General features: G+C 40.2%; 1 protein-coding gene across 3 annotated transcripts in view; it reads right to left on the bottom strand.

Annotated features, from left to right (window-relative positions):
- kcnab2b (potassium voltage-gated channel subfamily A regulatory beta subunit 2b) overlaps positions 1 to 19479 on the bottom strand; it is an 80159-nt gene that overhangs the window by 51117 nt on the left and 9563 nt on the right. Inside the window, exons 2-3 of one of the 3 annotated variants that reach the window (XM_047160234.2) lie at positions 6465 to 6601; positions 5735 to 5776 (exon numbers count right to left, since the gene is read on the bottom strand). In XM_047160234.2, coding sequence (XP_047016190.1) covers positions 5735 to 5776; positions 6465 to 6541 — 119 coding nt within the window. In that variant the 5' untranslated portion in view covers positions 6542 to 6601. Of the gene's footprint in view, positions 1 to 1954; positions 2483 to 5734; positions 5777 to 6464; positions 6602 to 19479 lie in introns of those variants that run through there. The other 2 variants (XM_017488206.3, XM_017488207.3) reach the window with 2 other exon arrangements.

The following is a 19479-nucleotide window of genomic DNA, read 5'->3' on the forward strand; positions in this document are numbered from 1 at the left end:
CACATACATTATTATAAAAGAAAGTATGATTTTAATAAATTGGAAAAACTGCAAAGCTAAATAATTTGTTTTGGGTTTTTTTTTTTTTTTGCAATTGCAGTAGATACAAATAGTAGAAAAATGTAAATTAATTTGAATAATTTGTTGAAAATGCTAATGAATACATTGTGATTGGCTCTTCTGTGGAGCTGCCTTTAAAATAATATTCAAAAACTGCAGTTAATAGAAGTCCTGCATCATCTGTTTAAAGAATCTCCAGATGCTCTAATTTAACAGTATTGATGTCAGTAATGTGCATCCACCTGCAAAAATATATATGTGATTCTGATACTAGGCTAGACAGTAATTTTCAATGTACATACAACTACACAAATTAATCAGCAAATAAATTCATGTACCATCTGCCAACATTGTTGGGATTGTGGAGCTCCAAATAAGCTTAAAACTTGATGTAGCACTGAAATACAGCAATATCGCTGTCACTGGGTGTATTTAAGAAAGGGGACTTCATTGCAAGAAAGAGACAGAATGTCATCTGTGACAGCATACATATCATGTGTTGTTGATATGTGGATTATCATCCATATTTTCAGCAACATGATTACTGGTGACTTGTGCAGGGAGGAGAATAGTTACGAAAGTAGTGGCACACAGTGGGGAGTTTTGGAATAGCAGGAGTAATAGCACTTCTCCTTGTGTGTGACAGAGCAACAGTATATGTGTTAAGTTACAAACATTAATTGCCTTACCATTAACCATCAATTAACTTCATTGGAAATATCCATTATTGCAATATGCCCACATGTATAGGGTCTTAGCTAAATATAGTGGAATCATAAACAACAACAACAACAGCAGCAACAACCTACTTTACAAAGAGCTAGCTTATAAACAAGAGCACTGCGTTAGCTACACTTTGTAATAACTATCTTTACTAGTACATCCTTATACTCTTTGCACATTTAAATTATTTATGAGCTTGTACTTAAAAAAATCCTGTTATTATTACTATTATTTTTATTATTTGTTATTATTATTATTATTATTATTATTATTATTATTATTATTATTATTATTCATAATTGATACTCTCCCTAGTATAATAACATATTACAATAACTGAAAAGAAAAAATATGATAAAGCAGAAGCAACCTAGGCAAGATAAAACACTTCTTAGCTAGTACAAACAAACAGTAAACCTAGCAAAGCTTACCTACCACCTGAGCTTATCAAGAACAATTAGATACAAATAACTTCAGGTGTGAGACTAGTAAAGATTCACTCATGGGAGAGTCAACCTATAATGTAAGCAGAGAGAAGTTAATAAAAGAAGATCCTTTAATCCAGGCCACAGAGAAAGGGCTGGCTCAGGACCCTGTGATTAGTACCTGCTATTCTCTACAAAGCTGACACTCACATGCACACAGCCAAAATGCTCCATAGTTCACATTTAAAGTGTCAACAGCTGATAAGCAGAAGTATACCCACTGTGATGAATTAAGAACGATATGGAGAAAATATGTCCCAATAACAAAATTTAATGCTAGTCATGAGGATTAAATACTTATACTAGTTCAGCTTTGGATGGTTGACTTGTTTAAATCACTCTAAATATACAGTCAGGTCTCATATAATTTTGTTGAGTCATATTTCTCAGTTAAGTAGGCACATACAAGTTATATGTTGTATTTACATAAAATGTTATGTCGCGATAATTTTAACAAATGAAACATATTTTATGCAAACAAAAGGCTCCATATAAAGCTGACACAAGTCTGAGTTCAATGCTAAAATTTTGAGGCTGTAAAACAACCAAGAGAGCAGTAAAGTCCAGAAACATACTAACCTAAAGATACTGTATCAATTATTAACACCAGCCTTTCAGCAAAAGGTTCCATCCTCTTCCACTAGTTTGGTTTTACAAGCCAGCTTCTTTTCATACTGCTTCCTTACCTGTACTTCATGCCTGTATGATAGGCCACACAATCCTGCAGAGACACCTCATTGCTCCTTAGGAAGTCCTCCAGATTCTTGAGCTGAGCAGCTGCCCGCACTTCTCTTAGCCCCTTCAGGTCAGCGTGATTACTTCTTTGCTGGCGCAGCGGGCACAGACTCTGCTCAGATAGGTAGCGGTCAAATTCACTTCGCATGCTTCCACTGAAGGAGAGTGAAAGGAGCTGGCCACTGCTGCTGCTGCTCCTGCGCCCACTGCTGCCCACCTTGGGCACCTGTAGGGGTTCCGAAGGGAAACTCTGTTGTCGGCTGAGGCGGCGGCCACCATGGCTCACACGCAACTCAGTCAGACTGCTTCTGTGAGTGGCAAACATCTGCCCACCCACCTGGGTGACCTTGAACTTGACGCTGCCCCACAAGTAGTCACAATCAAGCACAAGCAAAGGGAAGAGTGAGGAAAGTACAGTAGCAGGACAGAGACTAATAGAACCACGTGGGCAGATACCCTGCTTTAAATAGCACCTGCCCCTTCTCCCACACACACCACACACACACTCATGCACTGTAATCAGTGCCAACCATAGCTCCCAGCCCATCTGGATGAGCTGGACGCCGCTAAGCAAGAAACACAGTTAAGCATATAAAGTGGCTTGTGGCATAGGGTGTGTAAAATTGTGGACTTTGACAGTTATCTGGGAAAAGACACTCTTTTGCATGCAGACTGTCAAGTCTCTTGTGGCATGGGCAAAGGTGAATGGCTGCCATGCAAAAGGTATGCACTAAGACTGGTGGAGAAATAAATAATTTTTAACACCGTGAAAAAAAGTTCATGTTCAGTTTTCACCACCAATGTGTGACTAAATGTTAACCTAAAACATGCATTCCAGACTTAAACATGTGCTTTTCACTCACTTAAGTTTAGCAAATTCATTATTCCATAGGTTACTTCTAACATTTAATATCAGCAATAAACTCAGTAAACTCAGGCTCAAGTAATGCACTTTAATTAAGATATCCAAATTATTTCTAGGAGCTGCAAATGTTGAAAAGAGCAAATGGGTAAACATTTTTAGTTTTCTATTTAATGTATTGGTAACTAATATTGGTGACATTTTTGTGTACTATTCATAACTATATCATAAATATTTAGCAACCTGACCTTTATCTCCTAAAATTCCTGACTTAATTTGCTCACTCTTATAACTATATACATTTCTTTAGTTTTGCAGTATTGAATAATTCACCGTAGTTATAACATGATTTAAGATGAATAGCTCAATAATTTACTAAGAGTTATGCATCTTGAGATTTTAATTCTGATCTAATTCGCAGAGTGCTTTGATATCAAGTGTTTTCCCCAATCCTATCCTGCCTACATAAATTATTCTACCTCTAAATGCTACCTTGGTCCAAGGTTCACAAGCTACTTTCTTAGATCTGCTTAGATCTTGTGTCAGTCTGAGTCTCAGCTTCTGTTCTTGGTGCTGTCTTAGCTACTGTCTAAGCTCATGTTTTTCCTCTTGTGTCAGCCTGAGACTGTCTCAGATCCCTTTTTCAAACTCTGCATCAGTCACTGGTTAGACTCCACCCTACATGCTGATGTTATGGTGACACCTGGTGTTCTACACAGCATGTTTTTACGCACTACATCATTTGCAATAAGTTTATCTTCTACTACTTCTGGCTCTTAAGTATGACAAATATATGACAGTACATTGCATCTAAAACATTCATTTTAACATGTAAATCAATATCACTGAAAGTGCATGCTCCCATATTATTATTGTTCGCACTGATATGCTGATAAAACACTGTACACAACATAATAAATCAGATATCAATATCACCATATGACAAAGAGAACATTCAGAGATGAACTGTTCCCATCTCTCTGGGTGCATAGGTGATACTGCTATGTGTTAAGTTGTGCAGCAGAGACAAAAAAGTATGCACTCCATACAGAACAGTTTCCAATTACAGTGCAAAAGCATCATGTCTACTAAAAGCCCAGCAAGTCTGCATGAGTCTCTGCTTTTTCATAAACCACTGCTCTAACCCTACTGACAGCAGAAACAAACTCAAATATCAGTCTCCATGGCCTGACCTATGCCACTCTAATCTGAACTTGCCTGGCACAGTACTCTGGGTGTGGGCAGCATGCCCATGCAGCATAACTGAGCAGAAACAATGCTCTTGTACTCACCCGGGTACTTGGCACTCGACCCATGTAGGAGTTTTGCATGACGCTGCTCGTTCAGAACAACAGTAGTGTTCAGCAAAATAGTGAGGACTGGTTTATCTAAGCAGCAGTGAACGTCTAAGAGTGCTTTACAACAATTAGCGTATGACCAGAAAAGCACCACCTCCTCCGCTGATGTGGGTTCCACCTCTCATGGTTGATGTCACAGAAATAAATATCTTTTTGAGCTTACTGCAGCGCAAGTATGTTCTGCTGAGCACAGCAAATAAATCATAGCCTAAATAATTCAAGAGGCTTTTCCCCCTAAAAGCCTTTCACAATTGTGTTTGTAGGACAAGACTGAGTACTACCAGACATTCTTTGTTTGCTATGCTATTTGTTTATGTATAAAACTCAAACATACAGTACAAGCGAGCAATAAAGGCAGAAGAAAACAAGTTTGAATGGCATACTGGAACCTCCAGAGCTACACCGTGGTACGTATTAAGCCACACACAAACCTTGTGCATCACTGGCTACCTCAAGTAATGTTTTACTGTAAGAGGAGTTCGATTTAAGTAGAGGTTGTTCAGGGTATCATTGTGAGGGCAATGCTCACACAGGATATATTTGGCTGTAGATGATCTTACAAAGCCACCATTACACAGTAAACCAGTTTAACCAGATAACATTCAGCATAAATGTGTGTCTTATTGTTAAGAATAAAAGCTGTGATCGATGCTTAATTAATAAGAATGCTTAGTTACACACTTAGTTCCCTTAAATGTACATCACATGTTTTGTTGCCTGCTGATCAGTAATGCTGTCTACTGAAAGTACACAAAGGTTCAAAACATAAGTGCATGTTAAAGCCACTGACCCACACACTGCATTAAAATTAAGCATGTGCCTGTGCTTCACTGAAATGTCAACATTAATAAAGAAATTCTTTTCCCTGTATTAAAGCTTCGTCTCCTATGTATTTTGTAATAACTAAGGACATGACTCGAAAACAGGCATATCTATTATTTAGCACAAACCATTCACCATGGCACAGCCTTTCTAAATATAAAACTCACATAACCAGCCTTGTGTTGTTCTCTCCCCTTTCTTTAATATAGTACTTGCTCATTGGAAAGCAAGCTTAACTGGGCCATCAGGTGGCTCAGGTGAAATTATTATAACGTTTGACTTTATGTCTGATGTACATAAAGAATATGGGATGGGACTTGCTACTTCATTCTACTGGACTTAACTACTTACATGATAAGAGCTATATTGTGGGAAGGAATTCTGTGTAAACTCTAGAGACTGAAATAATTTCTGAAATACTCAAATCAACACATCCAACACCAACAGCTATGACATGGTTAAAGTCACAGAAATCCCACTTTTTCTGCATGATTTTATTAAACACATCTGCGTTATTTTATGCACTGTGCTGCTGCCACATGATTGGCTGATTTGATAACTGCATAAATCAGCAGGTGCATAGGTGTTCCTGTTATAGTGGATGGTGAGTGTATGTCTGGTATAATGTCTGAGAATGTACAATATATGGTGTGTTAAAAGCACATGAAGGATTAAAAAAATAACAGTACCTGTAAAACTGAAGCTGTCTTTTTGGGCTCCCATATCGAGCACTGCAACAAAGAAGGTAATAATTTTAGTTTTTCCTAATTATATTTTTCAGTGATGATGAGAAGCATTAAATCCTCATTTCAGTACATGTGTCTAGCTATTGCAAACAGCCCTTGGCATCACTGGGTGCGAACTGCAGAATAATCAAATTTATAATGTGAATTATAGATGAAGTACAGTAATAAATGATGAAAATTGGGTATCCAGTGTGATTTTTTTTTTTTTTTTTTAAAGAAAGCCAAAAAAATGTAGCTGAAGCACACAACACAGTGCCTGGCTGATACATGGGACATTGAGTCACAGTCTGGAGCTTATCCCAAGAACAGCGGAGTAAAACCAGAGAATTCATGTCAGAGGGGACACCAGTCCATTGCAGAGCACCATGCACACACACTCATTCACAGCTAGGGGCAATTTAGAGTAGCCAATCCACCTACCAAAATGTTTTTGGATGGTGGGAGGAATCCAGAGAACATTTGCACAGTCAGTAACCCAAGCTTAGGATTGAACCAAGGACACTGAAGGTGTGAGGCAGTAATGCTACCTGCTGCACCACAGTAAGATTAAAGCTGTATTTAAAAACAAAAAAAGACAAACAAAAAAATCCCCTGCTGTGTAATTTACACTGCTAAACAACTTTTAGCGTTACAACGTGGTGCTGGGATTACGATTGCTATGTGATCTACTTACGTGTAGATCATAGCCGGGGAGCCAGTGTGTCTGGTGGAGAGACGAGCAGGAGAGTCTGAGTTGGCTTCAGGATACATGGAGCTGTGAAGAAGCCTTGAGAAGGACTAGCCACTTGGTCCTTCTCACACTCTCAGTCTCTACATATAGTAGGAAAAATTAAATAACATATTTAAAATAAAAAAAAAGCTACATATTAATTCAGTAGAATTGCACCTGCCTGTATTTTATTCTATTACATATAATCTGCTGTTTCCCAAAAATGTGTAATTGGTGCAGTGTCCAGGTATATTGACTACTGTCCAAGTATATTTTCTCCCATTAAAAAAACAAACAAAAAAAAAACACAAATTTTATTTATTAATCTATTCTGAGAAATTAAGAAACCTTCATTGTAATTTCACTGTGGCATGAACACAGTTTGGGGTCAGGGGGACAGAGTTTATAAAATGCTTAAATGTTAATTACCCTGTGGGTTTGATTGCTAGCTAGTAACTTCCAACTGTAAAAAACTTTTGTATTAGTAGTTCTGTGTAAATTCACAGTACAGGTAAAGTTTTTCAATATTAGCATGTGCTCAATTTCTACACACTTTGAAGCAACAGGAGGGTTCATGATGATATCCAACTATCATCAACAAAGAGGACATTCCACTAGAGTAGTAGGTTGCTGATAAAATATGGTTGCTTATAAAACAGTAGTGTTGGGCTCAAGACCACCTTAAAATCAAGTCAAGACGAAGACCACAGACAGTGGAGTCTGAGTCAAGACAGAGCATGACAGGGGGAAAGATCAAGATGAAAGCAACACCACACATGGCAAAGTCCATGTCAAGACCAAGACATGTGTTAATTTGCTGGTTGTGATATCTTCCTAACCTGACGTGAGATTTCCTTTGAATTCATTAAAATTACCCATCTACTTTGGTATTATCATTTTGTAGAAATAAACACACAGGACATACATAGGACTTATTAAACACAGCCCATTCTTCGAGCAAGCATTGCCGTGTATTTTAAATGATTGCTACATAAAACACATTTCTATAATTACTAGTTATACAAAATATATTTTTTTAAAGAAATGCAACAGGAAACAGTACAGCACATGTAATGGTTTACAAATCAATGCACATTGTCTTTGATTTAAAGACAGCAGATATACAAAATAATTTTTTTTAATTTTAATTAAAAAGTAAAAGAGTGGTAGGTAGCAGACCCCTTTACAGTTGTAATACTGGTGATGAGAGACAGAGTATAATTGCTAATTAAATCGTTTTTCGGTATATTTCAGATCTATGGAAAACACTGTAATCAAGTTTTAAGCTAAGCTATTATCAGCACCTGAGGATCAACTTTGAGTGTAGCAAACTAAAGTCATTAAATATACATTTATGATACGCTCTGACCAGGAGATGGCATCAAAGTTACATTTTCCCTCTGACAAAAATTCAGTCCAATTGTTAATTTAACCCAACATCAGCAGCTGTGGGTCATTAAACAGGTAAACAGCAAAACATAACAGGGCAAGCTGTAATATTAAAGATGGGGTGGTGTGATGCAAGAATTCAACAGCCCTGTTGTAGAAATGTATAATTTGCTTTTTGAAAGCCAATAAGAAGCAGGTCCACTGTGGGAAGAAGCAAAGTGACATTTAATCCTACATAAGAATACACTTAACAGAACCTGCAATATTTCCATAATGAGTAATGTAATCAATGTACACTCTTCATTTAATCAGTATTTTCCAAAAGTAGTCCTCAGAGGTCCATGTACTGTACTGATATTATTATTCTTGATCACTTATTTTGTGCATCCTGACAAGTTAATGCTCAACCTGGCCACTGTACTCAGAGGTATTTGGAAATATACTACAGTGAGGAAAAATGCTCTGATCTCTTGGACATCCTCAAACACCTGTTTAAATGACATCATAAATTTAGGGCCAACAATAGTTACACATCTATAAAAAGGATATTGTTTTAACAATTCTTGTCTTTACATAATGAATATTATAAGTTCTAATTATAATTTCCACTGGATTTAAAATATTGGATCAAGAAAGTGAATTTTATGCACTTTTGTGAGAATTATTCAGTTTGAAATTATAATCTGAAAATGGAACACATATGCCCAGAGACGATAAGAAATACTAAATCTCATTCTGAACTTAATGGTCATATTAAATCACATTATTGTTTAAGAATGCATTTCAATGTGCACAGCAGATATTTTCAGATTCAGTATATCAAAACAAACAAAGGGGAAATCCACACTGCTAACATGAACAAATTCAGGTCAGTTCTGATTTACTTGATTGTTTGTTTTACTTTTTCGTCCAAGAGTCACTTCACATAATTGTCCCCTAATCTGTGCTGTATTCAGTTGGGGCGAGCTGATTTAATGCAGGCCAGTGCTTTTGGATAAAACTGGGTTATGGCTGTCCCCTGTTAACCGGCAGATGGAGCCCGAATACCATCTTCACTTGAGTCATGAGGGAAATCCACTACATAATTGCATTATCAAATCCCAACAGCAGAAGGTCTATACTGCAATTGAGAGCTTAAATAAAAGCTTTATACATATGGTTGACAATGATATTAAAAATAATGACGTAACAATGATATGATATGAAGATGGGGCCAGTCAGGGGACAGTGAATAAGGATTCCACAAAATGATACATTCAGTTATGACTGTATCACTATATCCCAACCCTCAGCACACTAACCATGAAACACAACTATATGTCTTATTCATCCAAAATACTACCAGAAAAAGAGTTTCCTTCCAAAATTTCATCCCCAATTCTTTTCACTAGTGAGATTTTAAAACTAGCAATCTGTAATAAAACATTAGAGAAGGAAAGGGGGCAAAAAGTGAAGCGTCAACACAAGCAAACACACTCCTTGGCATGGAAGGAAAACTCCAGTCACTGCAGAGCACCACACAGCATCTGCAGCAAGGCTGAAATAGGAGGACTGTTTATAGCAAAGGGCAAAGAAGGACAATGGTTCACAAAAATCTGAGATAACAACCACTTAATCCTGCACGTAAAATGACTCAAATGACAAAATGAGAATTAAATTCTATTTAGATTACGTGTATATAATAATCATTTAAAAGACGACACAATCTAAAAAAAAAGTTAATTGATTTATGACTGTTAAAATAATTAACTTGCAGTAACCACTGATTTTAATGTTATAGGACTGATTATATATATATATATATATATAAAAAGAGAGGATGTTCATATTATGACTGTGATGTCTAAGAGGCTACAGGGCTACAGTTTACAGCATAGTAATATAATATTCTACAGAAATTAGCTCTCATCCACTAATTTGACTGGATGAGTGTTGTACCAAGAGTGCTTATATTTAGTATAATCTCACTGAAATGTTTCACTGTTTCTATCACTCCACTCATCTGTGTTCAAAACTAATACTACTGTAGAGTTAGTGACATCATCAGGTGACATGGCAAATGTTATGATTTTCATGAATATAACTTTTGACTAAAAATATGAAAGAAGGGAAGCCAATTTCACTAGAAGTACATTTAACATGAATGCACAAATAAATGTGAGCTAGCTAACCAGCTAGCCATTGGGATATAAAGTGAGTGTAGCTTTTTCGGGATCTATTTCTGCTTGCAAAAAAAAGGTACATTTGGCCATATTGTGTCCAAAATCTCACTTACTTGACATTAATTTCTTGTTTATAGAACTGTTGTATAAAAGCAATATCTCGCAATCGTTCAGTTATAATGAATATTGGGTTTATGGCTGAATCACAGCTATGCCTGTCAGGATTTGCCCTCGGCCTGAGAGAGAAGCATGCAGCACGCTCAGGAGCCAATGGCGTGCTTCCGGGTTTGCATTTGGCACTGCTTGCATCTGAAATCGTATACTATGACAGTACGTACTAATCGGTATGTGTGTGTATTATGACTACAATCTGACATATGGCATACGCCATATTAGCACTGTCATGTGAGCTTCGATGTCATCATGTCACGTAATCCTTGTAATGAAGGTTAGGATGCAAGTGCAGTTAAAGACTTTTATTAAAGAGAGGCAGGCAGACAAATCAAAATCATGATACAATAGCATGGTCGAAAAAGCAGGCAATGGATCAGGCAATCTACAAACAGGCATAAACTAGGCAAGGAACAGGTATAAACGCTTGGTACAGTGAGGGAAAAAACGTATTTGATCCCCTGCTGATTTTGCACATTTGCCCACTGACAAAGAAATGATCATTCTATAATTCTAATGGTAGATTTATTTGAACAGTGAGAGACAGAATAACAACAAAAAAATCCAGAAAAATGCATGTCAAAAATGTTATAAATTGATTTGCATTTTAATGAGGGAAATATGCATTTGACCCCTCTGCAAAACATGACTTAGTACTTGGTGGCAAAACCCTTGTTGGCAATCACAGAGGTCAGACGTTTCTTGTAGTTGGCCACCAGGTTTGCACACATCTCAGGAGGGATTTTGTCCCACTCCTCTTTGCAGATCTTCTCCAAGTCATTAAGGTTTCGAGGCTGACGTTTGGCAACTCGAACCTTCAGCTCCCTCCACAGATTTTCTATGGGATTAAGGTCTGGAGACTGGCTAGGCCACTCCGGGACCTTAATGTGCTTCTTCTTGAGCCACTCCTTTGTTGCCTTGGCCGTGTGTTTTGGGTCATTGTCATGCTGGATTACCCATCCACGACTCATTTTCAATGCCCTGGCTGAGGGAAGGAGGTTCTCACCCAAGATTTGACGGTACATGGCCCCGTCCATCATCCCTTTGATGCGGTGAAGTTGTCCTGTCCCCTTAGCAGAAAAACACCCCCAAAGCATAATGTTTCCACCTCCATGTTTGACGGTGTGGATGGTGTTCTTGGGGTCATAGGCAGCATTCCTCCTCCTCCAAACACATCGAGTTGAGTTGATGCCAAAGAGCTCCATTTTGGTCTCATCTGACCACAACACTTTCACCCAGTTGTCCTCTGAATCATTCAGATGTTCATTGGCAAACTTTAGACGGGCAGGTATATGTGCTTTCTTGAGTAGGGGGACCTTGCGGGCACTGCAGAATTTCAGTCCTTCACGGTGTAGTGTGTTACCAATTGTTTTCTTGGTGACTATGGTCCCAGCTGCCTTGAGATCATTGACAAGATCCTCCCGTGTAGTTCTGGGCTGATTCCTCACTGTTCTCATGATCATTGCAACTCCACAAGGTGAGATCTTGCATGGAGCCCCAGGCCGAGGGAGATTGACAGCTCTTTTGTGTTTCTTCCATTTGCGAATAATCGCACCAACTGTTGTCACCTTCTCACCAAGCTGCTTGGCAATGGTCTTGTAGCCCATTCCAGACTTGTGTAGGTCTACAATCTTGTCCCTGACATCCTTGGAGAGCTCTTTGGTCTTGGCCATGGTGGAGAGTTTGGAATCTGATTGATTGATGGGTTCTGTGGACAGGTGTCTTTTATACAGGTAACAAGCTGAGATTAGGAGCACTCCCTTTAAGAGTGTGCTCCTAATCTCAGCTCGTTACCTGTGTAAAAGACACCTGGGAGCCAGAAATCTTTCTGATTGAGAGGGGGTCAAATACTTATTTCCCTCATTAAAATGCAAATCAATTTCTAACATTTTTGACATGCGTTTTTCTGGATTTTCATGTTGTTATTCTGTCTCTCACTGTTCAAATAAATCTACCATTAAAATTATACACTGATCATTTCTTTGTCAGTGGGCAAACGTACAAAATCAGCAGGGGATCAAATACTTTTTTCCCCTCACTGTACTGTGATAACACTAATACTTTGCAAAGAGTGAATGCCTAGAAAGTCCTTTTAAACTGTGATGTGACTGTATGTGGACTTGGACGCAGGTGTGTGTGATTAGAATGAATGTGTGTTCTGGGAATTGCAGTCCATCGCGGCCATGTTTGTAGGCTGCAGTGCAGGATGGGAAAGGAAGTCATTGGTCGTGACATCAGTTTCAGGCATTAGGAGAACTTGGGTGGTCGTGTCAACAGACTCTGGCGTGAGCATAACTTAGTTATTTGTGACGTCAGTTTCAGGCATGAGCAGAACCTGGTTGGTTGTGACGTCGGTGTCGACTGGAACATGGCTTGGGAGGTCACCTCGTTCACCTCAGACGGAAACGTGGGTTGGGAGGCGGTCTCTTCAACCTCGGACAGGATCTTGGCTGAAGAGATCGTCTCTTCGACCTCAGACAGAAACTTCGCTTGAAAGGCCCCTTTTCGACCTCAGACAGGAACTTGGCTTGAGTGGTCTGCTCTTCAACCTCAGACAGGAACTTGGCTTGGGAGGCCATCTCTTCGACCTCGGACAAGAACTTGGCTTGAGAGGTCGTCTCTTCAACCTCGCACAGGAACATGGCGTGGGAGGTCACCATTTTGACCTAGTATGGGAACATGGCTTTTAGGTCGCCTTGTCCACCTCGGACGTGAATTTGGGGTTGGAGGTCGCCTTGTCCACCACGGACAGGAACGTGGCTAGGGAGGTCGCCTCGTCGACCTCGGACATGAACTTGGCTGGAGAGGTCGTCTCTTTGACCTCAGACAGGAACATGGCTTGGCAGGTCACTTTGCTGACCTCTAGCAGGAACTTGACTTTATGCTGAAGCTCTGGGGAGGAAGTCGCCACGTTGACGTCCAACTGGGGCTCTGGAGATGAGGTCGCCACGTTGACCTCCAAATGGAGCTCAGCAGGTGAGACCACCTCATGGGTCTCAGGTTGGAGCTCTGGTGAAGAGGTCGCCATGTTTACCTCCGGATGGAGCTCAGCAGCTGAGACCACATAGTGGGTCACCCAGTTTGCCTGCTCATAATAGGTGGTGAACGCCATGCCACGTTTATCTATGAGGCGGGCCTTCCCCAAACACTCCTCCAGGCTGGGGGCGTACTCTGGACTCCAAACTCTTTTATTAATAGTCCCACAAACTGAGTTACATTGTGCAGACCCTTGGAATCTGTACAGGCCAGACGCTCCACCCACTGGCAGGCTTGGAAAATGGGCCAGGAGAGTATGAACCCTAGTCACTGCCTCTGGTCAGGCTTGAGGTGCGCCGGGCTCAAAAAAATGCAATTGGCAGTCAAACAAAAAATACTCAGGGTAGCCACAAAATCCATCATATGGCTCTGGGGGATCCATGGCAACCCATTGAGGAAGCTTGACAGAGTTGAGTCTTGGTAGGGTGTTCCTTATTACCTTGGCATGATGTTTCCTCCTTCTTACTGCTGCATCCATGGTGAGGTGAAGTATTCTGTCACGTAATCCTTGTAATGAAGATTAGGATGCAAGTGCAGTTAAAGACTTTTATTAAAGAGAGGCGGGCAGACAAATCCAAATCATGAGATAATAGCATGGTCGAGAAAACAGGCAATGGGTCAGGCAATCTACAAAGAGGCATAAGCTAGGCAAGGCAAGAATCGAGACGAGAAACAAGAACAAAATCAAGGACACCGAAACAAACCAAGGAACAGGGTATAAACGCTTGATACTGTGATAACACTAATACTTTGCAAAGAGTGAATGCCTAGAAAGTCCTTTTAAACTGTGGTGTAATTGTGTGTGAGCTTGGATGCAGGTGTGAGTGATTAGAATGCATGAGTGTTCTGGGAACTGCAGTCCATGAGGCCATGTTTGTAGGCCACAGTGCAGGATGGGAAAGGTAGTCACTGATTTGCTGTGATATGACACATCATAAAGACAAAAATCAGAAACAAGTTAACAATTTATTCGGGTATTGTCCTGTTTAATCAAGGTTTAAATACTTAAAAAAGGGCCAAAGCTGTCTTCTGCATTTTTTTTCTGAGCTCGTCCGCACCAGTCCCGTTGTGCTGTGGGATTGTTTGACTTGCGTAGTGTGCATCGGTTACATACTGCAAAAACTCGTCGTAAGCAGTATTTCATCCAGGTATTTCTCGCCTACTGCTTCTCGCATACTTAGAATTCGGATATACTACCCCTCTGGCATACTGCTTTTCGACTACTATATAGTAGGTAAGTATGCAGTTTTGGAAACAGCCATTGACTTTGTTTACTTAAACACGTAGTCTGTTATCTTTCTGTCCTGTCTCTGCCCCTTTATTGTCATTGGTTGTTTCCCTTACGTGCCATCATTATTCTCAGCTGTTGTGAGTTTTTCACAATTTTGTTTAGTATTTAAACCCCTCTTGTTATTGTTTAGAAGCAAAGTATTAAGTGTTTACTGAATACCAAGCCCTGTTTTCCTCAGTTTGTGCTGCTTTTGATCCAGTTCTCGTTCTTGTTTTGATTCCTGCTCTAGCCTAGTTTATCCTGTTTGCCATTTGCCTGACCCTTTGCCTGTTTCGACCACGCCAGTATTTCACGTTTTGAATTTTTTTTTTTGCCTATTTTCCTTTTAATAAACCCTTAACATCAGTCTCTGATACTCCATTGTGACAGAGCCAATATACAGTATATCCACACTCTTGCTTGTGCTATCTTGCTAGATTATCTAACTGCACATGGAACTACTCTTATTGGACACCTGTTGTTTTCACTTAACAATTAGTGCATAGCTTTGAGTTTGATTAATGGTAAACAGCTGTATGAAATCTAGTGGGAGGAAGGAGAGAAAGGGATACAATGAAGTCATAATTTTTCACTGATAACATTTAAGTAATGTATATTCACAAAGTGAGCACACTGTGGCTTAGTGGTTAGCACGTTCATCTTACACCACACCAGGGTTGGGGGCTTGATTCCCATCACTGCCCTGTGTGCGCGCGGAGTTTGTGTTTTCTCTGTGTGCTGCAGGGGTTTCCTCCGGGTAATCCGGTTTCCTCCCCCAGTCCAAAGACATGCATGGTTGATGTGTCCGTAGTGTATGAATGGGTGTGTGAATGTGTATGTGCTTGTGCTCTGAGATGGATTGGCACCCCGTCCAGGGTGTACTCCACCTGATGCTCCCTGGGATAGGCTCCAGGTTCCCCGTGACCCTGAAGGATAAGCGGTATAGAAAATGGATGGATGGATAGATATTCACCAAGTACAATGTATGTAACTTTGAATGTTGGATACATCAATTACATTAAGAAACAGAACAGTTTAGAAGGATACGCAGATACCACAGAAATGTATAAATAAATAAATAAAAAATTTTCACTGAAACTTTGTAATAAACCTGTCCAACACACAAGACAGTGTCATATTCTTCATTGTGCTTTTCACAAGATTCTTAGGTAAATTCTTAGGTAAACTGATGCATTGTGTTAGTCTTTCTGGGGTCTTGTATCTTTGTCTGTAAGCAGCCATGCCAAATAGGGTGTATCAATCTGAAAGTGATCTGGAAGTTCTTAGAAAAGGAGTGAAGGGAACAAGTAGTGGACATTCTCGAAGAAGTTTATTGTGGCTGGATGGGTTCAGAACAGAAGGGTGAAAGTTGGTGTGGAACCAAATAAAGGGCATGAAGGTCACAAAAGTGGGACCTCTATGTTGCAAAAGGGTGTGATGAAGTGATGCTGAGGAGATGGGAGGAAGAGTTGCTTTTATAGTACTTCGGCAACTTGCAACTTCTTCCAGGCAGGTCTTACAGATGACAGCATCTTAACACCGGTGAGCAAGCTTCAGGTGCCAGTAAGGAGTTTTCCCATCCAGCTCTTTTATGCAACTTTTGAAAATGCAAATAAAAAAACCTGAACAGGATAAATGTAAAATATTTTAAAATTGTTAAGGGAGGAACCTTAGGAAGTCTCATCAGGGGCAGCCTGTCCATCTCTGGCTAGCACTGAAAACTGCCTAAGAATTAGTTTATAAGGATGAAAATCCTGGTTGTGGCTGTAGCTTTAACTGCAGGTATGACTCGTTTCAGGGTGGTTGAAGAGGAAAATTGGTCATGTTAGGAGGTCAAAATGCAGCAGGAGCTTGCTATTCCTCATAGGCTTCAGGATAGTAGGAATAGGGTCAGCATAAGACCGTAAGCCTGTTGACTTAGCTTGTAGCAGGGTCTAAAATTTAGGACAGGATTGGTAGTGTATAACCTCCAAATCAGGGAATGAGGGAATGATTGACTTCTATTGTGGCATATTGTGCCAAAGGTTTTGTAATAGACGCTGGAGGCAAAAGAGTATGGATTTGGGATGAATAGGGGAAAGAGTTAGGTTAAAGGAGGAAAGGTGTAAGGATGTGTGAAAGAAGGGTTGTGATAGATACTTGAATGAATGAGGAAGGGAGATGTGGGGACCAATAGAGGAGGGGGTTGAGATGAGTGACTAGGGAAAGGATGAATTGGGGGATGACTACTGGTGACAGGGATGAAGAGTAAAGAGGCTGCAAGAAAGGTGATGGGGCTGTAGTCATTCAGAAAGAGGAGCTGAGATCCTTGAGAGAGACTTAGAGAAATCTGCCTGTAATGGCTGGAAGTAGCTGAAAGAAAGAGGGTTGGAATCCTTGAGAGGCTGGGTGAAAGGGTTGTGATCTTTAAGAGAGGCTGACAAAGAGAGAAGGCTATAACCCTTGAGAGAAACTGAGAGAGAGATGTGATCTATTAAAGATGTTTGAAAGAAGCAAGATAAAGAGGCTGTGTTCACTGAGAGTGAGAGAGAGAGTTGGGCTGAGATCATTGAAAGCAAGAGGAAGAGAAGAGTTGTGATCGTTGAGAGCAAAAGAAAGGAGGCTCCAATCACTGAGAGTGATTGAATGAATCTGCAATTGTTAAGTTCAATAGAAAGGACTGAGATTACCAAGATTAAGAGAAAGGGGCTGTGATCACTGAGAATGAGAAGGACAATGATCATTGAGAGCAAGAGAAAGAAAAGAGCTGTGATCAGTGAGAGTGAGAGAGAGAATGACTGATCATGAGAACAAGAGAGAGAAATGTTACAATTATGGACAAAGAGAGCTGAGAACGAAGGAGGAGACAGCTGGGATAGGGGAAGGATATCACTGAAATGAGTGGGAGATTGACTGTAGAGACACGATCTAGTTTAAGACATTGTGGAAGAATGTCTCTACATGGGCACTGGAGGAATGTATGCAGAAGAGAGAAAGAGCAGGAGGTTGGGCGGTATCACTGGGAGAGTTCAGCAAAGCTTAACTTAGCACCGTGGCATTGACAGGATGCAGAAATCCCTGTTAGTCACAAGGTTTGAATGACAGATGGGAATTTATAGAAATTTAACATCTTTTCAACAGTGACACAGGAGTAAGTTTCTCACATAAGCGATGTATTGAAACAGACTAATGTCAGGTGCAGCCATGCCAGCTCAGAACAGCAAAACACCTCTTTCTTTCTCATCCCAAATAACCCTAGCTTTTTTTTTATATACTCCTCCCAGGGTTACTAACCACCACCCACTAAGCCATTATGCAACTGATGAGTAGTTCCTCCAATCATTGCCCATTAATATCACCCTATGATATCATCCCAAAATCCTTGTCCTCTAAGTCCCTGTAGGTCACTTCACTACCCTCCCACATCAAAGTTCCCTGTCCCCAGGGGAATGGACTGAAGTAAGCTGGAGATCTGCACTGAGAGAGAGCTGTTCACACACTGCTGGTGTGGGTGTATGATCATTCCCAGGTCCTAGTAAAGAAGGGGGCAGGAGGAGTGGCCCCATTGGGAACGTGGGCAGGGGATGCTATGTTGAGGCTGTGGTGTGGCAACTCCATGGTAGCGGACCAGTCTGTCCTTGTGCAAATGTCCCAGAAATGCCATGAGCACCAGGAGCAGATGTGAATTCCAGTCATGCTGGTGTTTTGAGGTGATAATGGCAAACTCTTCTGTAAGTGTCCTGTTAAACTTCTCCACTAGACCATCACTCTGGGGATGCAGGGGTGTTGTGCAAGTTTTGTGGTTCCCCAGACTGTCGCACATAATGGCAATAACTGGTTACTCAAAGTTACACCTTTGGTCACTGTGAGTAGTCTGTGGTACAACAAATCAGCTAACATTCCACTAATTTGGACTCAACCACTGTCTCTGCCTCTTGGTTGGGGAGCGCATAGGCCTCTGAGCAAAATTACACTTGGACCGGCTCTGCTATGCCGTCCTGGAGTGGATGCTGCACAAACATTTGACTCTAATCCAGTGTTGTACACTAAAGCTTAGGCAGTTCCTGATGGTTTAAGCTTTGGTTGGAGATAACACTTATGCTATGTGATAACAGTGCAGGTCAGACTCTGTATCTGTTTGTTAGAGTGGGAAATTTGGAATGAATAAAAATATATAAAGAGCTAGGACACTGTGAAATGTTAAACCTAAAGAAAAGCTAAAAATAAAACCAATATAGATGAAAGGAAAAGAGGCCCCATGATAGGTGCACTGGCAAAACAATAGAAGGGAGCAGGAGGAAAGAGGGCACAGGTCACATAGTCCTCTTTTTAACACGCCAGGGCACTTGGGTAGCTTGTGTGCATTTAAATGCAAATGAATACAAGGGCGTTTGTGTCCCACGGGACAAGTGACTGTGCCTCTGCGTGGATGCGTCAACCATCTTGCGTCCCATCGTCTTGGGAGGACCAGAGTTAGTGTTTGACCATATGTCTAACCACAGAAAAACATACAAGACAATATAACTATTAAGAGCACGAGTCTGGCCCTAACAGAATACAAAGAACAAAAACAGAGGTACAATATAGATAAACATTAGGATATTTACTCACCCATGACAAAAGATAAGGCTTTCGTTCAACCGTGGTAGAAATAGCTCAACAATAGATGAAGGAAGTAAATGCAAAGAAAGATATCGACACCCCTCTAGTGTAATGATGCAAATAATGATGTGAGAAAACAGACCAAGACTAAAGATAATGGGAAAATTTAGGGCAACATTAAAATAGAAAACCCAAGACTTCTTGGAAATAATGGGAATTTACATAATAAGGATACTTGTGGAGACTTGTGATTGGATGTGCAAAAAGGGGAAATGTGTGTAATTGATTAAAGTTGGATAAAGGAACATGCATGAAATGTATATAAGGACACTGTAGCCAGTATGACCTCGGTGCAAGTTACATTCTCATG

The sequence above is a fragment of the Ictalurus punctatus genome, chromosome 15 (genome assembly GCF_001660625.3).
Source record: "Ictalurus punctatus breed USDA103 chromosome 15, Coco_2.0, whole genome shotgun sequence".
NCBI classification, from domain to species: Eukaryota; Metazoa; Chordata; class Actinopteri; order Siluriformes; family Ictaluridae; genus Ictalurus; species Ictalurus punctatus.